We start from the raw sequence: 14,785 nt of genomic DNA on the forward strand, positions 1-14,785 counted from the left end.
CAGAATGATAGAACAAGCCACGATTCTTTATCCCCTCTACATCGCATCAGTAAAAATATCGCAGATGGGAAGGAAACCATTGCAGATCAGTGGCTTCATATTCTGCGTTTTTACTGTCGCAGCAGGTGAAAATAGCACAATTTTCTCGCCCGTGTTGGGCAATCTAACGTCACACAAAGATAACAGACTCATGTAGTGTCTGTACAAGCATCATAATGCACGCCCGTAGGCCAGACTCTCACATGCGCATACATGAGCGTGGTGTTTTTGAGGAAAGAACGATGCTCTTTTTTGGCGTATTTTACTGTAAATTTTGCGCCCACGAGGCATATTCATTTGTGCCCGACCAACAGTGACGCAAAAAAATATAAAAGCGATTTAAATGGCTAATTAGTCTGAGTTCCCGATGTGTTCTTTTTCCAGTGGAATTACGCAGTGTATCACGCATCTCCTAGCGTATCACGTGTGCATTTGCACACCTTCCATTGACTTCTATGGGGACCCCTGGTGCGCAATATTGAACATGCTGCATTTTTTTACGCGACCGAAAGGCGCAGGAAAATTCTGTGCATGTGAACGAATCCCCATCAGTGGCGTCTATTCTCTGCGTATTGTGTGCGGAAATTGTGCGCGTTCAAATACATCTATGTGAATCTGGCCTAAAGTCAAGCGTCTTATAGAAGGTGAGCGGCATGAAAACTGCGAGAACATAGCTGTGGGCTTTTCTTTAGAGCCCTCGCAATAAAATCTGTACAGTAACTGCTAATGTAGATTACCCCAAAATACTGGCTGAGAAACTACACTTGTTTGTTGTAGGGGGGTAATAAATATCCTCCAATGCCAGGCAGCATCTGGGTGTTAGTGTGTGTGTATATATATATATATATATATATATATATATATATATATATATATACATATATGTGTGTGTGTATATATATATATATACACACACACACATATATATATATATATAGCTGTGGAGACTATAAAACATAAAGCCAACACAATAGGCATCTATAGGTGAAGAAAGGACCAAGCACACAGCTACAGCTGCACTGCGCAGGCTCAGAACACACAGGACTGCCGGGAGTCTTTTTGTCACGTGACCTGTCACATGGCCGTGACGTCATCAGAGGGCATTCAGCTGCTTCTGCTGTGATGAGGCAGGTGAGGTGGTGCTCGGGAGGTGACTGGCAGGGGGCACTGGGGAGGTCACGTGTGTGTATGGGCACATAAAGGAGCCGGAGGTGGCAGCAGTATTAGTAGAGTGCAGTGTCTGTGCTGTAGTCCTGGGAACTGCAATGGCACATTGCTAATTGTGACAAAGTTATGGAGGAGGCGCCGGCTACATAATAGTTTTTGCCCACCTTCTGACCCAGGAGGGTGGGCACAGGCTGAACTGGATGGACCTTTGTCTTTTTTTCAGCCTAACATACTATGTTACTATTTCATAGAAGAGGTGAAATCATCTGCGGATCCACAACCAAATCCACACTGAGGGCTTATTCACACGGCCGTATATCGGCCGGGTATTCACGCCAGCTGATATATGGCGTCCCTCTCTGCGGGGGGGAGCCTGGAAGAGCCAGGACGGATTTACGGTCGCCTGAATAAGCCCTCAGGCTAATTTCACACTGCTGAGTGCGATATTGGGCTGTGAGCCTCGGCCCGATATCATGATCGCCAGCATGCGATGTCTCTGCAGATGTGCGCCGTTTTTGTATTAAAACCGCTTCTTACCATTGCAGGGAAATAGCAATCCTCCACCGCGACAAAAGATGGCGGACTGTTTCCCATTGTTTTCAATGAGTAAACTCTCATCGTACTTGTGTGCCCCTCGTGTGATGCTGTGCCCGCCCCATTGAAAACAATGGGTGATGCGATGCCAGGTGTTCCGAGGGGACGCCAAAAGATAGGACATGCCACAATTTTTTCCCACGTCACAATACGGGGAAAAAAAATCACTCATGTGTATGATCCCATTCAAAAGAATGGCGTTCATATTTGTGTGTCTCGCAATGCACAAATTTCGCGCAATTTTCTCGGCTGTGTGAAAAAGATTTTGGTGTGTATTCTTTAGTTGCAGACAATCTGCACCATTTCCCACTGTGAATGTGCGGTGCAATGCAACTTTTACAGTAGGAAGTCCTGTAAAATCCCTAAAATAAGCCCTAGCTGCATTTAAAAAGAATGAATTACTTAACAGGCGCTGTCCGCTCCGCCGCACTTCTCCTCTGCAGCTCCGGCACTTATTTGTAGTCTTCAGCCAGCGCTTCCTGGTCAGAAGGTTAAAAAAAAAAGCGTCTCCAGGAAGCGCTGGCTGATTGGCAGAACCACAGCGCTCAAGAACCAATCACAGCCAGTGCTTCCTGGAGGCGGGGATTTTTAAACCCTTGAACATGAAGCGCTGGCTGAAGACTACAAACAAGTGCCGGAGCTGCAGAGAAGTGCGGCGGAGCTGACAGCGCCTGTTAGGTAATGTATTGTTTTTTACATTTTTTTTTAATGCAGCTAGGTTTTATATTTCAAGCCCCCCCCCCCCCCAACCCCAAAAATCCCAGTAAAAGAGCACTACAAGGATGTGCGACTTTGTAGTGCTCAAAATCACGAAATCGCACAGAACACAGCTGCGATATTTCTGCGATTTTCTCATATCGCTGTCGCCGGTGTCAGAGGCCTTATTGTATTGTTTTAACTCATTGGGTTCTAATTTTAAAGTTAGTTTGTAACGTGACAAGCCCTTTAAGAAGTTGACTACCCCTTTAATGGATCATATTTTAGACAACATGATTAGCTTTTTACAATTTAGGGTGCGTTCAGTCATATTGGATTTGGTGCGGCTTTTGATGCAGATCCACAGCAGACCATGGCCCTTCCATTGAAGGGGTGAAATCTGTAGCAGACCTGAGTCCAAATCTGCACCTTTTGGGTGGATTTTGGTGCAGACTTTTCTGGGGCAAAAAACCCACACCAAACCTGCTACATGCGAGCGCACCCTTTAAATGTGTCCAGACACTAGCAGGTTATAAGTAAGGACCCTGTGACGGTCCAAAAAGCATCAGTCTGTCCTGTGTGTCATGAATTGTTAATAAAGCTTTGGATTGTGTTTTGAACACTGGACTTCTCATTTCTTGTGTGATCCTGGTACCGTACCTCTGTGTGTCCCTGAGCCCTTCCGGTCATCACATGGGTACCCCGTTTCCTGTGGATAGGGGATAACTAATATTCCCCTCACTTCTGTTTCATGACAACTTGAGCGGGCAATGCAGGGCACACGCCTCTTCTGGCCCAAGTTGTTTGCTGCCTAGCGGATGTCATCCTTGGGTCACCTGTGCCATATATATGCCCTCTCATAGGCTACAGGCTTAAAGTGCCCCTTGAATTCTATGGAACCAGGTGATGTGCACTGACACTAGCGCCGGGAGACCTGACCTCTTCCCAAGCTCCTTTACACTCATGTCTATGTGTAGTTGTGCAGCGCTTGGTTCAATGGCAACCTGTAAGCCAGACAGTGTCCCAGCCGTACTGCAGAATAATCCTTAGGGCTCCGGCACACTTGCGTTTTTCTTGCGTGTTTTTTTTCACGCGATTGTCAATGGGACTTTCTAATGTTAAAAACGCATCGCACAAAAATTCTAAAGCATCAACTTGCGATGCGTTTTTAACATTAGAAAGTCCCATTGACAATCGCGTGAAAAAAAAGTAGCGATATCGCATGAAAAAAACGCAAGTGTGCAGGAGCCCTAACATGGCAGCCAGTCAGATGAGCGGCCATAGATGCAATACAAGGACAGCTTGAGACTGCCTGAACGGAAGGGCATTGCAAGTAAGGAGATGGAGAGAAGAGCACTAGTCTTTATGAGAAACCCTTAAGGGTATTTCACTCAAATTGGTGCAGATTTTCTGCAATCTAAAATTTGCACCAAAATCTGCACTATTGGGGTGGATTTTGCAGTGGATTTTTCCCACAGATCCACAGCAGACTTTCAATCGAAAGAGTAAAATCACCTATGGATGTTAAAAACTGCGTGGGGTTTTTGGTACGGATCCACACTAAAATCTGCTATGTGAAATAATAAAGGGGTTTCACTAATGGCATTTATGCCCTATCCATTGGCTAGGGAGAGGCCTGTGATGTGGGTCAGGGAGGGTTTCTCCATCTGGAAGGTGTGAGGAGATGTATTATGCTCCTATAAGAAATATGCAAATGAAAAATGGAAGAATGCCTCTGCAGCGCCACCTATTGGAAGGCAGCATTCCTGTAGTTAATGTCAGACCTTTTAACAAGCCTTGTAACAATGACTGGGAATTATGAGTCAAAGCCAACCATGCACAGATAGCTGTTTCGGGATGATTGAGCTTAAAAGGTGTATTGTAGGGAAATGAACTGGTATAATATATAACTTGTGTCTGATGCCCTTTCAAGAGGATTTATCGGCTCTCCTGGCGTTTCAGTAAATACTTACATTGCTCAAAAGATTGCAATTGTGGGGCATGTTTTTTTTTCTTCTTTTTTTTGCATTATTTCATTTTTCTGTTATTCTGCCTGGAAATGTATAAAGAAACAGACAACTGGGTGTTACTACTTCCTTTGTAATTGGGCGCCTGCCCATGCAGACCTGGATTCCGGCCATGGCAGCAGCGGCATTCGTGTGTACCTGCCTTTCTGTATCTTCATCTGTACTGCAGATGGTCCACAGTACAGATATTTTCTTGTTAAACCCCTGCTTTTAGCAAAACATCGCCTAGCGATGACGCGGAATCCGTGACCTTTCGCAATGTCAGTTGCGTCAGGGCCGCAGGTCGGATGGCTTCCATTGACTTCAGCGGAAGCTGTCCACATGGCATCCACTCAAAAATAGAGCATGATGTGAAGAATCACTTTTCTGTTGCATGCTTTGGACATTTTTTGCTGCGGAACCCGGAGGCGGACCCCAGCCATGGATTCCGCAATTCAAATCCACCCATGTGCAGGCGGCCATTCTCTTCAAATTCTAATGATGACAGCACTGATTGGACAATATCAGACTGTACGGGCACTGATGTACGTTCACAAGGGAATAGTAACGCCCACTTGTCAATTTATTCATACATTTCCAGGAAGTATAACGGAACAATATGGCATTCTAAAGCCGGCTTGACACAGATGTATTTGTGCGCTCAATACGCAGAGAAAAGAACCCACTGATGTCAATGGGCTCATTCACATTTCTGTATTGTAGTGCACACATTTCGTTCGCGCCAAAAAAGATACAACATGGTCTATTTTTTGCGTATTTGCGCACCAAAGGTCCCCGTAGAAGTCAATGGAGGGTGGAAATGTACGTGCAATACTCAAGGAGATGCGTGAAATACTGCGGAATTCTGTTGTAAAAAGAACACATCTGGAAGTAATTAGCTATTACAATTGTTGTCTGTTTGTGTCCTGTGCGTAAAAAAACAAACAAGCATGCCCTGCGAACAGAAAAGTGCATTTAAATCCACCAATGTGCACAAAAATGCCTCATTGCGCTAAGGCATGCGCAATTGCGCATACGCTAATGTGAAGATGGACAGAATTGTTCTTGTATTGACTAAAGCAGACATGTCAGAAGAGTGGAGAAGTCCCTTTTCAACTATTTCTATCGAAGAGCGCGACATTCTTATTGCATTCTGTAGCATTCGCTGAGCGCTCGCCACCTGATAATTAATCAGCTCCGTGTTTATTTACTGCACTAAAATGGCAGGTGTTGGGATGTATTAATCATAGCGGAGCACAAACAAGGCCGCCTCACCTCCATAATTAATAGAGCACGATCCTTTCCTTTGTGTGTTAATAAAGAGCAGTGGAGACACTTAGCAACTTTAATGTCTTAACAAAGCCAGTTAATGAGCAGCGAAGGGTTCTCTCTATCATTTCTTCTGCATTTCTTCTGCAGGCCGTATGCAGTTTTGCAGGCGCTGAACTAGAGAGTTGTGGCAATATTGGTGAGAACTGCAGATTGGGTACACATCTGCAGCGAAGTCCGCATGTGTAGCATGGATCTGCCAACATGTTTTACTTCATCTTTGGAATAGTCTCAGTCATCACTGATTTGCTGTACACTTAAAGAACTGCTGCCCTATCTACAGGACAAGGGAATAAGTGTTTGATCACTGGGACCACCACCAATCATGAGAACAGAACTTCTAGCTGTCCCCAAATGATTGGAGCAATGGTTACGAGTATGCACTATTCATTACAATAGAACCGCTAAAGATAGGATCACAGAATGGTAGAGTTGGAAGGGACCTCCAGGGTCATCGGGTCCAACCCCCTGCTTAGTGCAGGATTCACTATGTCATCTCTGACAGATGTCTGTCCAGCCTTTGTTTGAACACTTCCGTGGCAACCTGTTCCACTCATTGATCACCCTAACCATCTAATATCTAATCTGCGTCTCCTCCCTTTCAATTTCATCTAGTTGCTTCTAGTCTTTCCTTGTACAAATGAGAATAGGGTTGATCCCTCTGCACTATGACAGCCCTTCAGATATTTGTAGACCGCTATTAAGTCTCCTCTCAGCCTTCTTTTTTGCAAGCTAAACATTCCCAGATCCTTTAACTGTTCCTCACAGGACTTGATTTGTAGACCGCTCACCATCTTGGAAACTCTTCTCTGAACTTGCTCCAGTTTATCTGTTTTTTTTAAATAGGGGTGCCCACAACTGGACACAGTATTCCAGATGAGGTCTGACTAAGGAAGAGTAGAGGGGGATAATGACCTCACGTGATCTAGACTCTCTGCTTCTCTTAATACATCCCAGAATTGTGTTTGCCTTTTTTTGCTGCTGCATCACACCGTTGACTCATGTTCAGACTGTGATTTATTAGTATACCCAAGTCTTTTTCACATGTGCTACTGCTTAGCGCAATCCCTCCAATTCTGTATGTGATTTTTTTTTTTTTTTTTTCATTTTTGTTGCCCAGATGTAGGACTTTGCATTTCTTCTTGTTAAATACCATTCAGCTATTCGCTGCCCAGTATTCAAGCTTGGCTACATGTTTTTGAATCCTCTCTCTCTTCTTTAGTGTTAGCTATCCCTCCCTTGCTCTGTGTCGTCGGCAAATTTGATCATTATGCCCTTAATGCCCTCCTCCAGATCATTTATAAAAATGTTGAACAACACTGAGCCTAGGACAGAGCCTTGTGGTACCCCACTTGAGACATTATTCCACTTGGAGGTGCAGCCACATATAACCACTCTTTGAGTACGATCACTCAGCCAGTTGTGAATCAAACTGATAGTTGCCTTGTCAATCCCATATTTGGTCATTTTTTTCAATAAGGATGGTATGAGATACTTTGTATCAAGATATACTATCTCCACTGCATTTCCCTGATCAACCCAGTCTGTGTGATTTTTGTCATAGAAGGAAATTAGATTTGCTGGCATGACTTGTTTGTTACAAACCCATGCTCGCTATGGTTAATTTTCCATTTTCATCCTAGTACTTGCATACACGCTGTTTAATAATTTGTTCAAAGATCTTTCCTGGTATAAAAGTCAGGCTCACAGGTCTGGAGTTTCCTGTATCCACAAGTTGGGCCTTCTTAACATCATTTTTAACCAATTCACCATTTTCATCCTCTAGTATCTTTGACTTTTTCTTTTGCTTTTGACATACCCCCCCCCCCCCCAAAAAAAAAAAATCATTTTTTTATTGCTTTTTATTGCTTTTGGCCTCTGTTGCAAGCCTCAATTCATTATTAGCTTTAGTTTTCTGACACTTGCCCTACAGTTTTTGCAGACCGCATTATATTCTTCTATAGATGTGCTCCCTGCTTTCCATTTCCACTTCCTTTTTAATGTGTGAAAGTTCTGTGTTCATCCATCCTGGTCTCTTTAAAGGCTTCCCATTCTTCCTTCTTTTGGAGATTGTTAACAATTGTGCTTTAAGAATCTCATTTCGCAATATTTTTCAACCTTCTTGGACATTTCTGTCCTTAAGATCATCCAGCCATTGGATCCTTCCTACCCTCTTTCGGAATCCTTTAAAAACTGCCTTTCTGAAATCCAACCCTGAGGTCTGAGTCTTCTCAGATCTTCCTCCCATTGTTATCCAAAATTCAAGGGTAGCGTCATCACTGCCTCCTAAGGCCTTATATTGTTCTAGTTTAAAGCGCTCCCGATGAGTGTAGCAAGGCACCTGCCAAATATATGCTTACCAGTCCTTTGTAAGGTGCAACCCATCTCCAGCAAGCAGTTCATCGTAAACTTAATTCTCTCCATGGCCTAGAAATCCAAATGTTTGCTGAAAGCACCATTGACGTAGCCAGTTGTTCACCTCTGGAATCCTGTTCCATCTTCTTATTCTATGGCCATCCACTGGAAGACCACCTGTGCTCCTTCACTTTCCTGACGAGATCTTCAAAATCTCTGCAGACAGTTGTTAGGTGCTTTTTTGCAGTGTCATTTGTTCCCACATGTATCAGTAGGAGTAGGTTGGGAGGGGTATCATTACTCCTTACCCCTCCCATCCCACGTCACAGGCCTCTCACTAGCCAAGCAAGAATCCTACTGCACATTGATGAGGGGCAAACACCCTGAAACAGCTGTATGTGTTTGGTATTCTGGCTTGGTTTTAAACTCCCAATCATTATTATGAAGACCTGTATATAGGGTTGGACATTGATTTGCAGGAATGCTGCTATCCAGTAGGTGGCGCTGCAGAGGTATTGTTTCATCTTCATTATTTTCAGTAAGGGTAGATAATGGTCTGTAGAACTGAAGAGTCTTGATAGCCTATCAGGCACATCTTTCTCTTGTGTACCTGGAAGACAGCACGCCTCTCCTGAGGTTATGTCAGGTCTGCAGACAGCGGCCTCTGTTCCTATCAGTAGGGAATCCCCCATAACCACTGCTGTCCTCGTCTTCTATATAACAACACTTTTTTTTCTCCATCCAACATGATTCTGAGACGTTGCTACACTATTCTTTGCGGCCAAAGTCATTTCTTGATGTACCTCTTTGTTCTCCTGCATGAGAGCCTGGTACTGAGCAGTATGGGTGCTGGCTGACTCCTGATCCTCCTGCTTCTTTGGGTCACATGCTTCCATTCCTCTGCTGCTACAGTGTGATTGTTCTCAGTAAGCCATTAAAGAAAATTAATACTATGTAGAACTAAAAGCAGACAGCCTGATATAGTCGAGTACAAGTGCTCAGCTGTCTGTGGCAGTCCTGTTGAAATGAATGGAGCGGTAATGTCCACGGGTGACCACTGCTTTGGGGACCCTCGGGACCCCATTGTCGTGATTGTCATGGTTTCCAGTTGTCTCACTGCCAGAGATTCAGATGCTTATTCACTATCCTATGGACAGGGAATAAGTTATATTCATAGGACAACCCCTTTGATATCTGGATGTCTCTGGTTCTTAAAGGGAACCTTTTAGCTCAAACATGCTAGCCAAACTGCAGGCATGATGTTATAGAGCAGGAGGAGCCGAGCAGATTGATATATAGTTTTATGGGGAAAGGCTCAGTAGAACCTGTATTTTACTCATTTGAATTCCTGCTTTTTCAATGCTTAGAAGTCCAGTGGGCGGTCCTATCAGTGAATCACCGTAGTTATACACAGCTGTCAATCACTGATAGGACCGCCCACTGGACCTCTAACCTCAGAGTGAGTAGAAATGTAAATGAGTATATCACTAGTTATACTGAATCTTTTCCCACAAAATATATATATGTATATAATCTCAATCTGCTCAGCTTCTGCTCCATAACATGCTACCTGCAGTTTGGACAACATGTTCTAGCGGGCAGATTCCCTATAAAGGGCTTGCTCAGTTGTAAACTATTGATGGCCTATCAATAGTAGTAGATCAGCGGAGTGTATGCTACCCAGGATCCTCACCAACCAGCTGTTCTATGGGCTGGTGCGTTTGCTTCCTGCAGAAATCAGCTCAATCTAGAAGACAACTCTGTTCTTACTGTAGTGGCTAGCCTTGTTAGGTCTCATTCACTTCAATGGGAACATTTACATGTAATACCAAGCCTGGCCACTGCAATGGGGATGGAGCTGTCAGCTTATTACAGAAATCCGCTTAATAAACAGGCACACTGACACATGGAACAGCTGATCGGTGGGGATCCGGGGCAGCAGAGTGCTACTGATCTATTGATGGCCCATCCTATGGATAAGCCATCAATAGTTTACAACTGGACAACCCCTTAAAGCTTATGAGTTTTGCAGCTGGTCGTCTCCTGCAACTTTTTCCTGCCATAGTTGAACCCATCCCGCTGGGGTTTAGAGGGCCTTTCAGTTGAGACATTATGTTTCCCTGTGTCCTCCTAGGGCCCCCTTTACACGAGAGACCTCTGATTTGAAGAGGTTTTGCCTGGGGTCCGATGTTTTATGCCATGCTCTCCCTCTTATGTTATGCTTCAGTGATCTGGTGAGGATACCACCCCTATCATGTGTTGTTTTTTTCTTTCCTATAACTGCAATCGATTGTGCAATCTTTAAACATTGTGTGTAATTCGAGGCTCACACGACCAGATCCGAATTGCGGATTCTGCAATCGCTGTCAGTGCGGACTGTGAAAGGCATGCGGTTTCAAATTTTCCTTCACACTCGCAGATACGAATTGCGTTTTCTACGAGTGGAAGAAGAATCACAGCATGCTCTATTTTACAGCGGAATCCACACTGATAGCCTCCATTGATGTCAATGGAAGTATCCGACCCACAGCCCATACGCAATGAACATTGCGTATGGGCTGCAGGTACCCGCGTCATCGCTAAGTGACAGTGCCGGAAATAGAGGCAAAAAAAAAAAACTGTACTGTGCATGACCGTCAGTGAGCCTGCGCAGCTATGCGCAATACAGTAAAGTGCTGTACGCCAGGCTCTCAACCATAATCCGCTGTGGGCCTTCCACATGTGGAATCCGACCCGCTCGGGTGAGCCCGGCTTACGGCTGAAAAAGAACACATGTCCATCGAGTTCAGCCAATTATCTTGCATTGTTGATCCAGAGAAAGGCAAAATACCGCATTGTTGATCGTTCCCTCACTGCACACACTGGCTGATGATCGGGAATGCTGGTTCCATCTAACAGTCGTTCAGCTGCTTGTGCTTAAGGTGGTATTACATGAGCGCTGCTAACGCTTATGTAATAGCACTAATTGTCAGGCTCTAACTGCACTTAGTAGATTCAGCCCGACAATTATCAGGAAAGCGCTAGCAGCTACTGCTCGTGGAATAGCAGCCCCAGGCTTCTGGCAGAAGTGCATCCTTTTTATGAAAACGTTGACATCCTGTGTATTGCGTTGAATGTTTTGCAATTGACATCCACTATGTTTTGCATTTTTGTCCAGCAGTCTATAGACTACTCTCTCTCTCCACCTTGCAGACATGCTACTGGTGAAAGCCGCCCATGACACATTGCTACGCATCCTCCTCTTCCCCGCCGTATCCTTCAGGCATCCCCGTCCCGACGCCTCGGAGGTCCTGACCCAGCACCTCCGGCAGCGGGACCTGCCACACTGGACTTCTTTTTGTGTCAAGTACAGCACTGTTAATAATGACCAGTTCGGCTTATCAAATTTCAACTGGGAAGTGAATGGCACAAATTACCATATCCTCCGAACGGGCTGCTTCCCATTCATTAAATATCACTGTTCCCGTGCTGCCCCCCAGGACCTGCATCTTCACAACCACTTCTTTACCACGCTAAAAGCCATAAATCTAGGTAAGTGATGGAGAGATGCTGTAATTACACCCCACACACTCCATCCTGCCTCCCACCCAAGGCTTATTAAATATTTAGCTTTATAAAGGCCATCAATTGTCTTTTCAAACAGAATATGTGGAGCGTGGCTTCCTGTGGCTGCTTATCCATATGGCTGGGATTAATTACTTTGCTTTATTATCGCAGCTTATTAAAATCTCCCTTGCTGCCGTTGGTTAGAACAGCCCATTATGTTAGCGGGTTATTATGGGTTTCATATTAATCGCATTATTATCTCTCTGGCTGCCTTTCATTAGTAAAGCTGCAGAATGCTTCGAACATAAATAAATAAAATAAAGTTGTCCCTTCATTGCGAGCACAATAATGGGGAAGCTGGAGACGATGGGATGTGAATGCAGAGCGGCGCACGGTAAGGTAATGACCGCACGTCTCCTCCGTCTTGTTCTGATTGGCTCTGTCTCTGCTCGGCAGGGATCCCTACTCTGATGTATGGCCTGGGATCCTGGCTCTTCGCCCGAGTTACTGAGACGGTTCCTACCAGCTGTGGATTGGTGACCATCTACTTTCTGATCAAGGAGGACAAAGAAGCCATGTTCTGAGACCTTCTACTGACTCTTTCCTTTCTTTTACCATTTAGGAGGGGTGGAAAAGGTTGAATCTTGCAAATGTATAATATTTGTCGCTGTATGAATAGCGTTTCTCCGGTTTAGGTTGTATTCAGATTGATGTAATTTATCATTTACCGCTGTGCCGTAACTTATTTTCGGATCATGTTTGCACTGACAGCAAGGATTACGGAAAGCCAAATAGTTGACTAGTTGGTCATGACTTTGTAAATCTATCAAACCATTCTTGTTAGTGCGCCGTTCATCCGCAGCCATGTTCTTCGTTTTGCCGGTATGAAGCTGATCTATTCAGTCGAGGCTACTTTGACACAAGACACTTTTGATCTAGTGTATAAAAAAAAATGAATGCACACAAAAATCAGATTCCGGCTCTCTTTTTACACGATAGAAGTGATGTTAGCTGTTACAGAGATCTGCACTGATTTATTTATTTATTTTGTAACTTTTTTTTTTTTTTTGAAGAGTGACTGTTAATGAAAGGCAAAATCACATCATTAAAGGAGTATTTCAGGAATTTACTATTTGCAGGGTAGGTCATCAATAGGTGATCAGTGTGGGATCCCCACCAATCGGCTAATAATCAGGCCCACTCTCAGTGCAGCCGAGCCGGATGTCTGCATTGGGGTCGGAACCGGAAGTGTAATGGAAGACGTCGCTCCCATTGGAATCGGTGAGAGCGATGCCTTTTATTACACTTCCAGCTCTGACCACAATAAAGAGCTGGTAATGTAATAAAACACTTTGCACCCATTTAAATCTACAGGTGTCTTTATATGGGGAGATCATCACCCAAATAATCACTGCAAACAGCTATTTTGGGTGATAGTCATCCCGTATAAACACAGTCCCTGACTGGACATTGAGCGAGAAATCACTTGTTGGAGTTGATTGGTTTTCAGTTCACCTAAAAACCAAGCGGCTATCGGCTCGTGTGAACAGGTAGTCATTCATCTATGAATGCCTACCTGTTTGCTGTGAATGGAGATGCTTCACTGGAAGAGATCTCCTGTGTGCTCCACCTCCATTCTTTGGCTGATAGGTTATTATGTGCCTGACTGTTGTCCTGTGTAGCAGTACCTTATAAAAGCCATGCCTTCTATTACACTTCCGGCTCCAACCCTATTGCATAGGCCTGACTAGGTTGCACTGACAGCAGACCCCAGGATCAACGTATCGTCAGGGATCCCGCGTGGTGGATGCCAACCATTCAACTGTTGATGACCTATCTATAATAAAATAAGTGACATCTGCAGGTATTTAAATACTTGCGGATGCCCAATGATAGTCTATGGGCATATTGAACTGCAGATCATCCGCAACTCAATTATGCCCGTGGACATGATGCATAAGTCCAATGCACGATCCACATGCTTTTAGGGGTGACTTTGCAGGAATGGGAAGCGGGTAAATATAACGAATACCTCCCTGGGCACCTGGGAACTTGCCCTACGAGCACCATAACTTAGTTTATGGTCCTCATAGCCGTTGACAGGTTCCCTTTTAATGTCTTCTATACTTAAAAACAATTCAATAGGTGTTTTCCAAAATTGCTTAAATCCGACAAATGCCATTTTCCACAGAACAGGATTTTCTGTGTAGTGACTTTGTACTTGTTGGAATAAAACGTGATCTTTGCAGGTATTGTTTTGCAGGTATTTGAGTGATTTTGGCTTAGAACATTTTGGCTTAATGATACAGTAGGCATCATAAAAAGCACATTACCATCCTAGCTTCAATCTCTTCGGAAAATGGATATGTCACTTTGGAAATCAGCTCTTCAGTTGTTCGTATCTGAGCACAGAGAATAAAGGTCTTTTTACATAGCTGGTTAACGAGTGTTGATCAACAAGATTGGCATTCGTTAATCTAACTTTCCCAGAATGCATGGAGGACTATCATTCAGGCAGTCGTTCGCCCCCCACACTGTTTCATCGTTGTCGGCAGCACATTCCCCTTTTACACAATAGATGTGCTGCCTACGATGATGATTTTTGGTGCCAGATGCGATCAGTCGACAAATGAGCATGTGCCCGAACCTTCATACGACCCGATCATCAGCCAGGAGAACATTCTTGCTGATCATCAGGCCATGTAAATTTGCTGCAACTGGAAATCCCCTCCATTCATCTGAAAGCTTCATTCAGCTGAATGAAAAAGTCGTAGAAACCTATCTGCTGCATGTAAATATGCCGTTAGGACTATTAGGGACCACAATTTGTATTAACTAATTACTCATTCACACTGACCGATTTCAGTTGGCACCCGGAAATGCTTTGCATTCCCGCATCAAGACTCTAAATATCGTTTCTGGTTGGCGAGTCTAAGAATACAACACTGGGGCGAATCCAACCCAAACCATTCCTTTACTCCTTATCTATCCGTGTGATCTTAGGAAGTGTTGGCCAGTTACCGTGCTTTCACATGGGTGGAATTATTCTGCCC

General features: G+C 44.2%; 1 protein-coding gene across 2 annotated transcripts; it reads left to right on the forward strand.

Annotated features, from left to right (window-relative positions):
* The first annotated feature begins 1,119 nt into the window (after positions 1-1,119).
* On the forward strand, positions 1,120-14,159 carry C2H15orf61 (chromosome 2 C15orf61 homolog). Of its 2 annotated transcripts, none has more exons than XM_066592934.1 (3): positions 1,120-1,170; positions 11,379-11,717; positions 12,189-14,159. In XM_066592934.1, the coding sequence occupies exons 2-3, from the start codon at positions 11,381-11,383 to the stop codon at positions 12,314-12,316; spliced, it is 465 nt and encodes a 154-aa protein (XP_066449031.1). In that variant the 5' UTR covers positions 1,120-1,170; positions 11,379-11,380; the 3' UTR covers positions 12,317-14,159. The 2 variants fall into 2 exon arrangements, with proteins under 2 accessions (XP_066449031.1, XP_066449032.1); XM_066592935.1 differs by having other exon boundaries at positions 1,128-1,166.
* Positions 14,160-14,785: the final 626 nt, after the last annotated feature.

Source organism: Eleutherodactylus coqui, chromosome 2 (genome assembly GCF_035609145.1).
Source record: "Eleutherodactylus coqui strain aEleCoq1 chromosome 2, aEleCoq1.hap1, whole genome shotgun sequence".
NCBI classification, from domain to species: domain Eukaryota; kingdom Metazoa; phylum Chordata; class Amphibia; order Anura; family Eleutherodactylidae; genus Eleutherodactylus; species Eleutherodactylus coqui.

What these genes read in the sequence shown, in the direction of transcription:
- C2H15orf61 (XM_066592934.1), top strand. Translation starts at nt 11,381, where the DNA reads ATGCTACTGGTGAAAGCCGCCCATGACACATTGCTACGCATCCTCCTC. An exon ending in GCTAAAAGCCATAAATCTAG is followed by an intron (nt 11,718 to 12,188) that starts GTAAGTGATGGA and finishes TCTGCTCGGCAG; the next exon opens with GGATCCCTACTCTGATGTAT.